The 17,542-nt window shown below is 41.5% G+C and overlaps 1 protein-coding gene across 1 annotated transcript in view; it reads left to right on the top strand.

The window, feature by feature from the left end:
• Nucleotides 1-17,542, top strand: part of ints8 (integrator complex subunit 8) — a 32,258-nt gene that overhangs the window by 3,474 nt on the left and 11,242 nt on the right. The window contains exons 3-16 of the mRNA XM_017682221.2: nt 571-745; nt 2,486-2,626; nt 3,155-3,226; nt 3,325-3,376; nt 5,229-5,411; nt 5,989-6,096; nt 8,700-8,855; nt 10,875-10,975; nt 12,197-12,338; nt 12,458-12,528; nt 13,682-13,857; nt 14,436-14,566; nt 16,342-16,452; nt 16,597-16,801. Of these exons, the coding sequence (XP_017537710.1) occupies nt 571-745; nt 2,486-2,626; nt 3,155-3,226; nt 3,325-3,376; nt 5,229-5,411; nt 5,989-6,096; nt 8,700-8,855; nt 10,875-10,975; nt 12,197-12,338; nt 12,458-12,528; nt 13,682-13,857; nt 14,436-14,566; nt 16,342-16,452; nt 16,597-16,801 (1,824 nt within the window). The remainder of the gene's footprint in view (nt 1-570; nt 746-2,485; nt 2,627-3,154; nt 3,227-3,324; nt 3,377-5,228; nt 5,412-5,988; nt 6,097-8,699; nt 8,856-10,874; nt 10,976-12,196; nt 12,339-12,457; nt 12,529-13,681; nt 13,858-14,435; nt 14,567-16,341; nt 16,453-16,596; nt 16,802-17,542) is intronic.

Raw genomic sequence — 17,542 nt, 5'->3', positions numbered from 1 at the left:
GAACGATGTATATGGTTCTTTATAGAACCATTTTAAAAGGATTCTGTACAGCGCCAAAAGGATTCTTCTCTGGTTCAAGCTCAACATCAGAACAATAACAGAATCTTTTTTCTTTTATATATAGAACCATCTGACATTCTCCATCAATCTGAAGAACCATTTCATGATGCAAAGAACCGTTTAATCATGCAAAGGGTTCTTTGAGTGTTCATGGTTGTGTACTAAAGAACCCTCACAGAACCTTCGTTTTTGAGAGAGATCCTGAAAACACTGAAGTTTTATAGGGGGACTACTCTGGCTACTGTGTCCACCTCGGTCATGTGATGGAGGTCAGAATGTCACACAGTATCCTGCCTACCAAAGATCTTCACCTCAGAGTGTGAACCTGAGGGGGAGAACTACCTCCACAGCATCTTCACCAACAGAACTCAGGATTTATATGGATCTTCTAAGCAGTCCTGCTGCACTTTGTACACTTTATTTGGCTTTAGGGATTTGCTCTGCTTAAATATGTCAGTATTACAGTGGTCAGTCACTTATAAGAGCATGTTTTACTCTGCTGCCAAACAGATCCTTCTCCAGTGCAGCTGGTCATCCAGTTCCTGGAACAAGCCTCCAAGCCTTCTGTGAATGAGCAGAACCTTGTTCAGCCACCTGTGGATAACCGGAGGAACCGCACGCTGAAGCTGCTCGCTCTCAAGGTGGCTGCACACCTCAGATGGGACCTGGATGTGCTGGAGAAAGGGTGGGTGCAGGCAGTACCAAAGACTGTGTTAATAATTCTAATATCTTTATTTATAGAGCACTTTTCAGACCAGTGGCAGCTCAAAGGGCTTTATAGACAGCTGATGATAAAATTATGAATATTAAATTAAAATCACACAAGACGCATAAACACAGATTGAATTAAAAGGATAGATGCTTCTAAAAAGTGAGCTCTGGGCTTGACTGTGTAATAAAAAGTGAACTGAGCTCCACAGTTTAGAAGCAGAATAACTGAAAGGGTCTCTCCTTGTTTTCTGTGTTTTACTGAAGGTGTTTGCAGAAGTTCAGTGTCTGCAGATCTAAGATCTCATGCTGGAACTTCTGGACGTTCTGTGGTCTAAGCAGAGCTTTAAGGTCATTTAGAGCTTTAAAAACTAGTAGCAACTTGAATTTCCAACTTGCATTTTGTACGAGTTGTGAAGGATGTCTTGTTTTCTTAGTAAGTCCAGTAAGAAGATCATTACAGTGATCAACTCTGCTGTAACAGCTGCATGAACAAGTTTCTCTGCGTCGCTCTGAGAGAGAAAAGGCTGAACTTTAGTGACGTTTCTCAAATGATAAAAAGCTACTTAACTCAGCTAGTGGCTGAGTTAACGTGCAGGATAAAACTGAGCTCATAGTCCAAGATCACACTCAGCTTTTGTATTTTACATTTGCTATAAGTGTGTTTTCTTGATTCAGTTGAAGAAAATTGTATGACGTCCACTGAGAAGTATCTCACACAGCTAGTAAACCCGTCAACAGAATGGTGAGTTTCCGATAAAATGGAAATGTCTGATTGTGTGTCAGCAGCATAGCTTTAAAAAGTGCTATCATGTTTCCTGATGACATTAACTAGAGGTAACATGCACAAAGAGAAAAGCAGAGGCCCTAAAACTGAACCTTGTGGAACTAAATTGTTTTGATGAGTGGATGATTAGAACCAAGAATGGTTTTCAGTATCACGTGTGAAATTGGAATTGAAAATTCCGTGCAAGATTTGGTGTGGTTTTTGCTGTTCACACTGGCTGTTCACACTAGCAATTTGTGATTTTTTTTTTTTTTTTTTTTTTTTTTTTTAAATGGGACTCGGATCTGATTTCTTCTAATCCGACCTGAGCTGCTTTCATAGGTAAACCTAGATCGGATACGTATCCGATTCATGGCCATGTGACCTTAATGTGACGCTTGGATCGGAATTCATGCGTTTTTTTTCCCTCTGCACGTGACCGTCATTCAGCTTGTTACCATGGCAACAGCACCGAACATACGTTAAAGCCTGTAAACAGTGGAAAAGCAGCTCATCTCACCTTTTTCTCCATCTGGCTCTAATAATGAATCTGAGAGCTGATCAGAGTTAATGATCTTCTTGGCGAAGCTCGTTCTGCTCGTTAGTTTGTGCCGATGATGCAGTGATTCAGTCACGTGACGTTACAGAGTAGGAGGAGCTCATGAGGGTCATTTCAGGACGCCGGTTCATTGTAGCCTTGATGTCTTCCTGCCCGTGCTGTTTCATAAGTCAGGGGGAAAAAATGTTTTTGATTTTCCATGCTATGGACCCTTAATGTCTAATAATAACTAGTTACCACCAAATATAAGAATGCAGAGCCCAGTCCTGCTTTAGATTAAATGATTGTTTTAGCTTTGGAAAGCGAAAGTCTGCTGACCGTAAGCGTAAGGCCAAGCTGCCTGGTCACACAGTTTTTGTTAACATGTACTGTCTGTCTGATTGGGCCCTTAGTTTGACCATTCCAGTGCTGAACATGTTACTGAACGAGCTGCTGTGTGTCAGTAAAGTCCCTCCTGGAGTGAAACATGTAGACTTGGATCTGTCCACCCTTCCTCCCACCACTGCCATGGCTGTTCTGATCTATAACCGCTGGTGAGTATGGCAGCCTGGAGAAGAGACTAAATTCATTAACGTTTTCTTGTCAATCCTGCTGCACTACAGTGCAAATAAGTCGTTAGATTTTTTGTGTTATCCCTGAATTTTTCTGTTTTTATATTGTGGTTTAACCTTTTATCACCCAGTAATGTCTGTCTGACTTTTCCTTTTTTCTAGATTATCTCTGAGCTTGTCTGAGCAAAGATTTTGTGGAAAAAAAAAAATTTATAACTTAATTTATTGTATTGCTCTGGTCTGCTGGTCACAGGGGTCTACTGATTTTTTTTATAAGGACAAAAGTCCATGAAAGTATGAAAATTAAATGTAATTTAAAAAAAATGCAAATTACAAATGTAATACCATGTTAAATTAAGATTAAGACGAGAATAGTGCTGTTTGGTTTTGTTCACTATACAGTACCACTCACTATATTCTGGGAGTAGACAAATATTAAGCTATGATGTAAATTTGTCATTTACCTTTAGGTGTTTTTGTAACTAACCATGTTTCTTGTCCTGTTCAAAGGGCCATCCGTACTATAGTGCTGAGCAGCTTTCCTGAGAAACAGACCAAGCCTGGACCCCACCAGCTCAACATGTGCGTAAAACTCAATAGAGCTGAGTTTTATCTGTTTAAAACTGATCCAGATGTTTAGGTCCACTCCCAGTTTAACTTTGTTGTGTTGTTTTCTTCAGGATAAATCTGGTTCAGCAGGAGAAGGAACTGACTGATAACATATTGACTGTGGTAAGACACCAAACACATACCTTGTCTGAGTACTTTTTTGCAAATATGTAAAGGGGAATTCCACACATTTTTCAAAGTTTCTGCCTAATTTGATTGCTGAAATGTTAAACGGATGTAGACATAGACAGACATATAGACATAGACAGACTGACAAATTGACATAGATAGACATTGACATAGACTGATTGACTAATGGACATAGACAGATTGACATATAGACAGACAGACAGACTTACAAATTGACAGACATAGACAGACATATAGACATAGATACTGACAAATTGACAGATTGACATAGACAGACATGGACAGACGGACAGACTGACAAATTGACAGATAGACAGACTGATGGTGACATAGATACAGACATATATACATGGACAGATAGATTTACAAATTGACAGACATATAGACATAGATAGACAGACTGACAAATTGACATGGATAGACAGATAGACATAGACTGACAGATTGACAGACATATAGACATAGACAGGCAGACTGACAAATTGACAGCTGTATAGACATTGACAGACGTATAGGCAGACTGACAAATTGACATGGATAAACAGACAGACTGACAGATTGACATGGATAAACAGACTGACAGATTGACATAGATAGACATAGACACAGACAGACTTACAAATTGACAGACATAGACATAGACAGACATAGACAGACAGACTTAAAAATTGACAGACATAGACAGACATATAGACTTAGATAAACAGACTGATAAATTGACATGTATAGACAGACTGACAAATTGACATGGATAGACAGATATAGACAGACAGACTTACAAATTGACAGACATATAGGCATAGACTGACAAATTGACATGGATAGACAGATTGGCATATAGATAGACAGACAGACAAACAGACTCACAAATTGACAGACGTATAGACATAGACAGACTGACAGATTGACATAGATAGACAGACATATAGACATAGACAGACAGATTTACAAATTGAGACATATAGACCTAGACTGACAATGGCATGGATAGACAGATTGGCATATAGATAGACAGACTGACATTGACACAGATTGGCATAGACAGACAGACTTACAAATTGACATGAATAGACAGATTTACAGACAGACTGACAAATTGATATAGATAGATTGACAGACAGACATATAGACAGACAGACTGACAAATTGACAGATTGACATATAGATAGTTAGATAGGCATAGACAGACAGACATGTAGACAGACATATACAAAGATGTGTAGACAGATGAATTAAAATAGACACAGACAGACATGTAGACGGACAGATATGTAGGCAGACAGACATAGAAACACAAATATATGGATAAATACATACACTGACTGACAATTTGACAGATTGATTGACAGACATAGATAGACAGACATACAAAGACAGATATATGGATTAATAGATAGACAGATGGATAGACAGACACATAGACAGACAGATATATAGACAGACAGACTTATAGAAACACATGTAGAAAGATATATGGATAAATAGACATGTAGACGGACAGATGGACAGACAGCTATATACACAAACCTTGTCTGAGTACTTTTTGCAAATGTGTAAAGGGGAATTCCGCACATTTTTCAAAATTTCTGCCTAACTTGATTGCTGAAATGGTAGACGGACGTAGACAGACGTAGACACAGACGTGTTTTTTGCTTGTCAGCATCTGATCGCAGCTGTCTAAGCACAGTTTGACAGTTAAGTTTCTCGCAACTATACTTGGTGTTTATAGTGTCTGCTTGTGCCTGATTAAGGTGTTGTAGGCCAAAATGCTTTGTCCTCAGCTTTTGCCACTGAACATCTGTGTGAACTCTTCCCTGTTCCTCAGCTGAAGGAGCAGGCCTCGGATTCCATAATGGTGCTCGAGGGAGCTCTGAACATTAAGAAGGATTTTTACATCCACACGCTGCACACTTTGGACCTGCTGGCAGCTGGTCCCAGTACAGCCAACGGGGAGACGGAGTCCTCCACAGCCGGGCTGAGGATTAGTGCTGACGAGCTGCACTGTCAGGTGGGAAATCACCTACTCATAATGTTTGACCTGAGAGAGACGGAGCAAATGGCACGTCCAAAAGTTTGTAGACTCCAGCGTTTCTGATATGAAGGGTGTTGATAGTGAGTTTGTGCTGCAGTAAAAGCCTCTACTCTTCCGGAAGGCTTTACACCAGATGTCAGAACATTGCTGTGAGAGTGTGATTGAGCATTAGTGACACCAGGTACTGATGTTGGATGGTCAGTTCTGGACTACTCCAACTCATCCCAAAGGTTTTGGATGGAGCTGTATCACTACAAAGAACACAGTTCCACTGCTCCATTGCCCAGTGCTGGGGGGCTTTGCCCATTTTTGTGACTCCTCACCAGCATTTTTTCACCAGCTCTAATAATTCCAACTAATTTACTGCCACCAATGTTGTCACTGCTGGTTTGTTCTGAGGAGTTTTTTTCAGACCTTTTCTTTAACAGAGAAGGAAATGTTTAGAGATTCTTTTGAATGGCTGAGAAGTGTCAATCATTTTGCAAACGGTCGATCAACAGTACTTGTTTTGACATTGATAAAGCAAATCACGATGACTCTCTCTGTCTTACAGGTGCATTATGATTTAGGAGGAATTTACTTTCAGCAAGGCTGTTCAGACCCTTCAGCTTATGAGAAGGCCCAAGAGCACTTCTGCAAAACAAGGGAACTGCTAACAAAGGTAACTGGAAAAAAGCGACAGTGTAAGATATGCATATATATATACATCGATGAGCCAAAACATTATGGCCGGTAAACAGGTTGGTCCTCGCAATGCCACCGAAGCATGGTCTCTGAAGGTGCTCTGTGGCATCTGGCACCAAGACATTAGCAGCAGATCATTTCATTTCCGTAAGTTGCGAGGTGGAGTTGTTGAGGATCAGACTTATTGATTGGGTTGAGATCTGGAGAATTTGGATGCCAGGACAACAATTTAAACAGTTTATCATGTTCCTTAAACCGTTCCTGAACAGTGTGTGCATTGAAGGTCATTTTCCTGAAAGAGGCCACTGCCATCTGCAGCAGTGTTTTGGTAGGTGGCTTGTGTTGAACTGAATTCCACATGATTGTCAGACCCAGGGTTTCCAGCAGAGCTTTGACCAGAACATTACACTCTCTCCTCTGGCCTGTCTTCTTCCCTGGTGCCATCACTTGTCCAGGTAAACGGAAAACATGCTGCGCCATCCACATCATGTAAAACAAAATAGAACCAGGTGACCTTCTTTCACTGCTCTGAGGTTCTGCTTGCCCATTTTAGGTGCCTTTTGACAGTGGACAAGGGCCAGCATGGGCACTCTGTCTAGTTCAACTGTGCAGCCCACAGTTATTGCCGTTTCGGAGATACTCCAGCCCGGTCGTCTTGCTGTAACAATAAGCCCCTTGTTAAAGTCGTTCAGTCGCCTGCCCATTGTTATGAGATGAACGGCATTATTTACTTACAGATTAAGTGTTTTAGTTCATCGGTGTATATGAGATTATTACACTTATTTTGAAGCTTCGTTTGATTCATTATATGCAATTAAATCATAGCACTTTCTGAAACCATGTATACATACCTTTTGATTGCTTCTGGGTTTCCATCACTCAGATCATGTAGTAAAAGCCAGTTTCGAGAACTTAACTGGCTGATTGTGGAACTTAAGATATGGAAGGCCAAAAACGGGACATAGAATAGGGCCTCAGAAAACTTTTCCATGACGCGGTTTTGCTGATCTTACTTCAGTTAGATTTAATATGAGGCTTTGTAAGAGGTCTCTTCAGTATTCAGGAATACGTGAAGATAATTAGACGACCTGTGGAGGCCAGGGGTGTGAATAGTCCTGTTAGTTTTAGTAAGATAAAGACATGGTTACAAGATAAAGTACCTTTTTAATGTGTATCTTAACTGTGTACGCAAAATAGACTATATTGCCAAAAGTATTCAGTCACTTATCCAAAACATTGAATTCAGGTGTTCCAGCCACTTCCATGGCCACAGGTGTATAAAGCCGAGCCCCTAGGCCTGCAGACTGCTTCTACAGACATTAGTGAAAGAATGGGTCGCTCTCAGGAGCTCAGTGAATTCCAGCGTGGTACCGTGATCGGACGCCACCTGTGCAGCAAGTCCAGTCGTGAAATATCCTCACTACTAAATATTCCACAGTCCACTGTCAGTGGGATTATAACAAAGTGGAAGCGATTGGGAACGACAGCAACTCGGCTATGAAGTGGTCGGCCACGTAAAATGACAGAGCGGTCAGCGGATGCTGAGGGGCATAGTGAGCAGAGGTCACCAACTTTCTGTAGAGTCAATCACTACAGACCTCCAAACTTCATGTGGCCTTCAGATCAGCTCAAGAACAGCGTAGAGAGCTTCATGGAATGGGTTTCCATGGCCAAGCAGCTGCGTCCAAGCCTTACATCACCAAGCGCAATGCAAAGCGTGGAATGCAGTGGTGTAAAGCGCCGTCACTGGACTCTGGAGCAGTGGCGACGTGTTCTCTGGATTGACCAATCGCACTTCTCCGTCTGGGAATCCGATGGACGAGTCTGGGTTTGGCGGTTGCCAGGAGACGGTACTTGTCTGACTGCATTGTGCCGAGTGTAAAGTTTGGTGGAGGGGGGATCATGGTGTGGGGTTGTTTTTCAGGAGTTGGGCTCGGCCCCATAGTTCCAGTGAAAGGAGCTCTTAAGGCTTCAGCTCCAAGAGATTTTGGACAATTTCATGCGCCCAACTTTGTGGGAACAGTTTGGGGACGGCCCCTTCCTGTTCCAACATGACTGCACACCAGTGCACAAAGCAGGTCCACAAAGACATGTATGAGCCAGTTTGGTGTGGAAGAACTTGACTGGCCTGCACAGAGTCCTGACCTCAACCTGATAGAACACCTTTGGGATGAATTGGAGCGGAGACTGTGAGCCAGGCCTTCTCGTCCAACATCAGTGTCTGACCTCACAAATGTGCTTCTGGAAGAACGGTCAAAAATTCCCATAATCACTCCTAACCCTTGTGGAAAGCCTTCCCAGAAGAGTTGAAGCTGTTATAGCTGCAAAGGGTGACATCATATTAAACCCTATGGATTAAGAAAGGGGTCTCACTCATGTTCACGTGTGTGTGAAGACAGATGAGCGAGTACCTTTGGCAATATAGTGCATGTTATATGCTGAGTGGTAATCTAAATTGTAAGTTGTAAAATCATCAATAACCGCAATGGAAATTTATCTTGGACCTGGTGTTTTCTTTGACAAGCAAGCTAAAATGTGCGTTTTGTTGTCCAGTAAACTGAACTAAATGTGTTTTTGCAGTTGAGCCCGGACCCGTTACACTGTCATCTGGATGAGAAGCGGCTGGCTGGCTACTGGAGTGCATGCAGGGCCTTGACCGGGTCATCGGACCCCAGCGACAGTCAGCTCACCCCCTACGGCCTCATCAACAATTTAATCAAGACTCAGAACTACCAGGTTAGTGTTTCTTGGAGGTGGAGTATCGAGAAGGGCGGTCATTGATCTTTTAAACCGAATGATGAGTGTGGATCAGGGTGCACTCGGCTCATCCTACTTCCACATTGGAATTTAAAGGGATCATAACATGGGGAAAACTGAATTTTACTCACCATGTTGAAATATGAGGCAGTTCCACCTCTGCAGTCTAACCCATACGTGCTGTGAAATACCACATACACACTAGTGAACACACACCAGGCGGCAGTGAGCACACACTGGGCAGCTGTGGGCTGGAGGTTGGGGAACCAGCTTTGCAACTGGAAAGTCGCCAGTTCGATCCCCTGAGCCGACAGTACGTGACTAATGTACCCTTCAGTAAGACGCCTAACCCCCACCTGCTCCCTGGGCGCTGTGGATAGGGCTGCCCACTGCTCCCGGCAAGAGTGCTCACTGCCCCCTAGTGTGTGTGTGTGTTCACTGCATGGATGGGTTAAATGCGAAGGTTGTGGGACTAATAAAAGTCACTTAAGCTTAATTCATGAACATGTCTTTAGAAAGAAAACCCTCTATGTGGGTTTTTTTTTCTTAACTTCATATTTTAAGTTACGGAAAGTATTCAAATAACCGCTTAAGGCTTCTTTTATTTTCTTAACTATTTTCTTAAGAATAATTCTAAATTCTGGTATTCTTAATGTTATGTTCATAAATGTTTTCTTACCCTTACGACAGACTCACACCGTCTTAGGCTGTGGGATTTGAAGAGGTGCGCATCTAAATTGAATAGTTTATCTATTTCTGTCCATCCACGTCGCTTATAACAGTCACTCCAGTTATTGCGTTTTCCCAAGGAGGATTTGCTCCTGTTGGCTGTTTCTTCCTCCATCACCTCTAGTTCTTGTTTGCTAAAATTTTATTAAACACTTGGTTTAATGTTTTTCCCATATTTTGCTACTCTGAATAGATTAACCTGACAATGGAAATAACAGTTAAAACAAATTCAGAATGTATTTTGCATCATTTATGGTACAGTATGATAAAAAGCAACTTTTTTGAGAATTGCATTTAAGAACATTCTTATGAACTTCTTAGTGTTAATATCAAAAAGGAAAGTAAAATGACTGAAATAGTAATAAAATAATCATAATTAAAATAATAAGAATATGAATAATAAAATATAAACACATGGAAAATGAATGAAAATAATATATTAGTGTATATAATAATTAATATAATATAATATAATATATTATTGACAGTAATAGTGAAAATGAAGTAGAACGGTGTCTGGCAGAGAGTAAAGCTGATTTCCAGCTCGCTGCTGTAATGTAACTAAAGTTAGATTCTCCGTGTTGGAGCAGCACGGCTGTGTAGTTGGAGTAGGAGTGCTAGACTGACCTTCCTGCAGTCCAGAACTGTCCCCTATTGAAACGTGTTGCATTATGAAGTGCAAAATACTAGTATGACTGCTCAGCGAAGACTGATGACCGAAGAACTGGTGAATATTTCTGCTTTCAGTCTTCAGTCCCCAGATGTTTAGTAAGTGCTGTTGAAAGGAAAGGTGGGGAATCACACATGGAGAACATGCTTCCAACTTTTTCTATTATTTATTTATTTATTTATTTGCTATATATTTACCAAAAGTTTAACAAGGGAAATATCAGATACTGAGTTTTTGTACTGTTTTCAGTTTAGTACAAGTCAGACAGAATTTACTGATCACCGCTTTCTGTTTTTATTAGCGTTTCGCACTCCGCCCCAGCTGTTTTTAAGATAAGAATCATGAATTTTCTTTTATCTTAAAGGTAGTTTTGCACTGGAGCAGTGAGGCGGTGCTAGTAGAACAGTAGCATTCAGCCTGAATATATTTTGTGCTTTTGATCGACTGATTTTGATTATATTGGACTAAAGGAAAATGGTTAAAATTAGTTTTTTGACCGAATTACTGCTTGCATTTATTTATTTATTTATTTTAGCCGTTTTAATTGGCGACCATCTCAACTTGGTGTGTTAAATGTACCTCTGTTTTTATGGCTACAGGGTTTGATCGATGCCTTCATCAAAGACAACGTCGCGCACAGCCTGCCGAACAATTTCAGACACTCCGTTCAGCTGGAGCTGTTGCATAGAGTTCAGCAAGGGTGAGATCCAGCAGGTCAACATGTGTTTGGTGTCCAGGTTTTGCTTCTTTAGTTTAGCGTGGAGCTACAAGGCTGAAGCGCAACATACAAATACGAGATGCCAATAGTTGCGCAAATAGTCTCGGTAAATACATCCCCCAAACTTCAACACCCACTCAAACTGTGAGGTCTTCACATTGATATGTGGCCAGTATGACTGACTGTGCTATGAAAGCGAAGAAAACATCATGGTGTTGCTGGAAAACCACTTTAGACTGTAGTCCACATCACAACGGACACCACAGATTTCTTTTTTAAAAAAATAACATCAAATTTTCTAAAAAAAAAAAAAGTTTTATAAGTAGGAACACAAACGCCCATATGCCTGCATGACGTGTGTGCACAGAGTGGAGTTAAAATTCATCTGTATTATTAGGCTGCGTTCACGTTTCCAGGCTGAAGTGCACAAATCTGACTTTCTGCCCTAATGTGACTCTGATCTGGTGTTTTCAGGGCTGTGTGGACACAAAATCCAACATGAGCCGCTTTCATATGTGGTTCTAGATCGGATACGTATCCAATTTGTGGCCGTGTGACCACGGTGACCATGTGCTTTTTTTCTACCGCACGTGCGCCATCATTCAGCGTTACCATGGGAACAGCACCGACCAGACGTTAAAGCCTGTAAACGGTGGAAAAGCAGCTCATCTCACCTTTTTCTCCTCCGTCTGGCTCTAATAATGAAGCTGAGAGCTGATTAGAGTTAATGATCTTCTCAGAGAAGCTCGTTCTGCTCGTTAGTTTGTGCTGATGATGCAGTGATTCAGTCACGTGACGTCACTGAGCAGGAGGAGCTCATGAGGGTCATTTCAGGGCAGGTCATCACATTAATGACCGATATGAGTCACTGACCTAAACGAGTGAGAACCCTCGAGTCAGAGAGATCGGATTTGAGCAACAAGGCTTATGTGAACGTGGCTATGAAGTGTCTTCAACAGTTTTCAGCTACACGGTGAAGTTTTTCTCATGTTTATAGCTCACAGGGAGTCCTGCTACATCCTTAGCGATGTTTTGCGGACGTTTTCAGCGGAAAAGATTTGGGTGCATATTGGCTTCTAGTGTTTGTTAGCAATGTTTCCCTCATGGCTCCAGTTTTAAGTTGCAGAAACATTTGGACACCTCATCGCCTACATCTGGGGTAACCTGGAAGTTTTGTTGCAGCATTGTGTCTGTCTGTAACAGGGACAGGGCTCTGGAGGAGGTCTGCCACAAGCTGTGCCTGTCCAATGCAGTGCACGATGCTCTGGAGGGTCAGGTGCTCAGCGTTCGCTTCCAGCAGCTTCTGCTCAAACCCAGCAAACACACCATCAGCTTCCTGCTGGAGGTATACACTGTACATTTTCCATTATGTAAACAAGAGAACGCCTCGCTTACTGACAAACGTTTTAGGGTTATTTGTTGACAAACTATTTTCTTCATAACGTTTCTGTTGCCTTCCTGTAGGTGTGTACAAAGTCTTTAGATAAGGAGCATACATCAGAGACATCCAGAAGGAAAATGGCTCTTTTCCTTAAGTGAGTACTCTTATTTTAAATTTTTTATGTAATGCCTTGCTACTAAGGTAAATAAGATGTTAATGTCTTTACAAAGCACTTGTTTATAGAACTGGTCAGATGGATTGGTACATTTAATGCATGCTTCTGGACGTCTTTTTTCTGACTTTATTATTAATCCAGATTCCCCTAATCTGGTGCCGGTTTCGCAGAGTGGGGTTTCTCCGTAAACTGGATCATTTCAACTTGAAGGGGAATTCCACCCATTGTTCAAAATTTCTGCATTATTAAAGAATAGAGATATAAACAATGTCTTTATCATGTGGTGGTTTGATGTGAAATGTCTCACTGCAGAGAAACTCACTGCAGAGAAACGTACCAGCTCTTACTTTACAGTGGTGGTGATGGGAACCAGGTATCGCCATGACTACAACTCAAATATAGGCATTTCATTTACAATTCAAAACTAGTGAACCTATGAGTCTTCTGAGCGTTTATATGGAATGTTTATGATGGGGGGGAAAATAGTGGAAAATCTGAAATGGTATGTTTTCTTTGGGAAGAAACTTGCCACACAGTGTCTTGCTTGTACCCCTCCAAAAATGTATAATGCCAAAACCTCTCAAAGTTGCTGTAAAGCGACCGTTTCATGTTCTAATTTTCAGATGTCTGGGTCCCATCACCACCACTGTAAACAATTCTGACTCGGTAAAGTTCTGTAGACGGACTTAACAGTATATTATACACTGATCAGGCATAACATTGTGACCTTATTTCTACGCTCATTCTCCACTTTATCAGCTCCACTTACTCTATAGCTGCACTCTGTAGTTCTACAGTTACAGACTGTAGTCCATCTGTTTCTCTGATACTCTGTTACCCTGTTCTTCAGTGGTCAGGACCCCCATGGACCCTCACAGAGCAGGTACTATTTGGGTGATGGGTCATGATAACACACTCCCTCTCAGGTTCTACTAAAAGTACAGTTATTGGTGTCTGTATCAGCCGAAATGAGGAGTTATCGTTATCAGCACTGACATTTCCTTTTGGTGCATCCCTACTGAGAAACTGCTTCGTAAAAACTCTTTAGATCTTCAGAAAGATCTCAGCGTTTGAAGTTTGTTGTATTACACTGCACTGATGTAAACGGTGTAATTTGAATGTTTGCGTACAGGAACTTGTGTGAGAGGCTGGAAGAAGTTCCTCTGGCCTACATGGTGTCGTCCCATAAGCTCTTCATGGAGCTGCTGACAGACGAGGAGAAGAAGACCTTGTTAGACCAGATGAGGAAAAGATCAGCAACGGTCAACCTCAGCGCCAAGCCATTGCCCTCTTTCTATGACATCCCAGGCAAGTTCTACACACTTAAAAAGATGGTTCTTCAAGGGTTCTTTAGCAAAGAAAATTGTTCTGAATAGCAACATGAACACTCAAAAGAACCCTTTGATTTAGTTATTTTTATCATGAAGGGGTTCTTCAGACTGATGGAGAATGTGCTGTAGATTATTCTATCTAGAACCTTTTTGAGAAGACTTAGCATTAAAAGGGGTTCTTCTATTGTTACAAGCTTGATCATAACAGCAGAAGTATATAGAATCAAATAAAGTACGTTGCCCATCAATCTGAAGAACCCCTTCATGATGCAACAAAACCTTAAATCATGCAAAGGGTTCTTTGTGTTCACAGTTCTGTATAGAACCACTTATTAAAGAACTCTTGAAGATCAGTCTTTGTAAGAGTGCAAAGGATGCGGTTACTTGAACCTAAAACTGATGGACAGGACCTGATTATGCTCGTTATTAATGCAGCTTTAATGCTGGACCTTTGAGAAGTTTGTGGTCTGATGAACTGTTAAATTTGCACCGTGGGTTGAAGTTTGTTTGTTTGTTTGTTTGTTTGTTTGTTTGTTTGTTTTCTCTGTCTAATAGCCTCTGCCAGTGTAAATATCGGTCAACTGGAGCAGCAGCTCATCCTTTCGCTAGATGCTCGGCAGATCAGACAGATCCTCATCGAGCTCCACGGTATGGCCGAGAGGTCATTCTGGAGGGTCAACAGCAAGGTAGGGTCATAATTTACTGCCTAAATGCCATCTATAATAAATCTGTTCCTTTGCTATTGTCCAGAAATATTCTTTTAAGTTATAAGTTGTCAATTGAATGTAAGGATGCAGTCGTCATTCATATTTATGGTTGTCTGTCTGTCTGTCTGTCTGTCTGTCTTTCTGATGACTCTGGTCAAGTAAAGTCAGCTATGTCAATACTACAATATGTACAGGACATAGTGTATTGAAATTGTGTTACTCTCAGACCCCCATGGTTTAGCGATAACATTAAATGGACGGTAAACAGGAAAAATGTGAATTTATGGCTTTCCGGGTGAGACGGGAGCCGAATATCTCTTGGGGGGAGGGAGCTGCCAACGATCTCCTCAGCAGCTCTCACGATGCGCTGGAGTGTCTTGCGGCAGGGCACAGTGCAGCTGGTCAGGATGCTCTCGATGGTACCTCTGTAGAAGGTGCACATGACTGGGGGGCTCTGGCTCTTCTCAGTTTGCGGAGGAAGTAGAGGCGCTGATGAGCCCTTCTGGCCAGTGATGCTGTGGTGTTGGCCCAGGAGAGGTCCTCTGTGATGTGCACGCCCAGGAACTTGGTGCTGTTCACCCTCTCCACAGCAGCACCGTTGATGGTCAGAGGAGCATGCTGGGTGCATGTTCTCCTGAAGTCCACAACGATCACCTTCATCTTCGCAATGTTCAGGTGTAGATTGTGGCGTCTACGCCACAAGGCCAGGCAGCTCACCTCGCTCCTGTAGTTCCTCATCGTTGTTGCTGATGAGGCCCACCACAGTCGTGTCGTCTGCGACTGTTGTTCGTTAACCCATACTCTACAGAGAACACACTTAAATATGACCTGCCATTTGACATGACATTTCTGCTGATTTTACTGCAGTTTCTATTTATTTGCCAAATATTTGTTTGCTTATATATAAAAAGGGAGCCACATTATGTTTCTAGTACTTTGTCATAGCCAAACGACACAACATTTAATAGCATTACTTTCTTTATTAATCCCGAATGACATTTAACCCTTGTGTGGTGTTGGAGGCTGTGAGACTCATTTTAAATGTTTACCAAACTAACTTGGGCAATTTATTATTGTTGATTCCTTGGCCGTTGCTCATTTTCTGTGAAGTATGTGTAAAATAACCCATTTTCAGTGTCTTCACATTTGTACTACACATGGACAGGCTGCTGACTGGCTACAGCTGCTAAAGGAGAACCCTACGCTGGCCACTTGTGACATTTTAAACATCTGGCATTTTTACATAAATTGTTATGGCTGTATTTATTTAAAAAACAATAATGTGGTGGGTCACCAGACCACCGAGTAACATCAACACCACACAACGGTTAAATTCTTACCTATTGACCTATTTTAATAACACCTTTTACCTATTTGTGGGACATAAATCAAATGAAGTAATGCATTGACAGTAAGAAGCGGCTGATTATTCAGCACAATGACTCGTATGATTATGCTATGGCATTTTGGTTCAGGTGTAGCAGCGTTCAGATACAGTGTGACTGCTTTTGCCCTTCTAATGTGATTGACTTGAAACTTCACCACAGTTCTGCCAAAATAAACAATATTTTGTAAGAGAGGTCTATTTAGATACTTTCAAGTAGGCAGAAGCAGATTTATGATGGAAGTGACTAAACTATCCATAAGATTTGCAGAACAATCCTGCGTTTTTTGACACTTTTATCCAGAGACTGGCTTTTCCCTGCCACACCTTAACTGAACTGCTCTTTTTTTCCCATTTGTTTTACCTCTAGTGGGAAGTTCCATCAGACTACATAAACGTCATACTCGCCATTAAGGACAACCTCACACGGGACCTTGTGTACATTCTTATGGCGAAGGGTCTTCACTGTGTTAACATCAAGGTCTGTGTACATGCCCAATTAAATGTGTATCAAAAGCTGGAATCTGCTAAAGGCCTCTATTTAAAGACTTTTCTGGGGGTTTGTTGATTTGATTGTATACAACACTTAAGTATATTTTCAGACTGATGGTTTGTGGATTTGCAGGACTTTGTACATGGGCGGCAGCTGTTCACGGCTTGTCTAGAGCTGGTGACGGAGTTCTCCCCGAAACTGAGGCAGGTCATGCTCAACGAGATGCTGCTCCTGGAGGTGCGAGCGCACGAGACCGGGGCTGCTGAGGGCAGCACAGAGAGACCCCCTCCTGACCTGGTCAGCAGAGTCCGTGGCTACCTGGAGATGAGGATCCACGGTAAGATAAGCGGACTTGATGTTTAGGTCTCAAATGATCCTAAAATCAACATTACACTGATGAAGATATGACGACGATGGTGGATAATCCACAGAAATTTTTGTTAAATGCAACTTTCATTGAGTTTAGACTGAGTTTTCTTGGAATTCTCTCTGTCATAATATTCATCTGCTTGGGGAAGGAGTCCACTGTTACAAAATGTTCTTCCACGCATTACATGCAATTACATGTTTTCGCCAGAGAGGTCTCCAAATCCCCAAAACTTGCATAGTGTAGCGTTGAGCCAATGTAAAATAATGTTCAGGGTGAGCTGATGTGATGTGGGTTAGGTGATATGGCAAAAATATCAAATCGTGATATCTTGACACGGACACAAAGCACTAGCAGTGACTTTCAGTGATTTGAAAACTGCAGTTATTTTAATTCAGTGTTTTATAAACGGCACTGCATTAAATCTAATGAATTGCGCTGTCTTTGTAATGGATCATGCAGGTGGTCAGTGTTCTTTAAGCACTGATGATATCCAACAAATGCTCAGAAAAGCAAGATAACAAATCAAGATAGCAAAATTTATCACAAGGATTAAAAAGTCATTGTTTTACAGAATGATTGGCAGTCGCAATACCGGTCAGAAATATTGCAATTAGATTTTTTATACCCCCAAAGTGAATATTCTTTATACATTATAATTGATTTATAAAAGTAGGCTTGAACACAATGGAGTGTGCCAGACTGCTAGTT

Source organism: Pygocentrus nattereri, chromosome 1 (genome assembly GCF_015220715.1).
Source record: "Pygocentrus nattereri isolate fPygNat1 chromosome 1, fPygNat1.pri, whole genome shotgun sequence".
Taxonomy (NCBI): domain Eukaryota; kingdom Metazoa; phylum Chordata; class Actinopteri; order Characiformes; family Serrasalmidae; genus Pygocentrus; species Pygocentrus nattereri.
The sequence above is the reverse complement of the archived record's forward strand: the minus strand, read 5'-3'. Positions and strand labels throughout refer to the sequence as shown.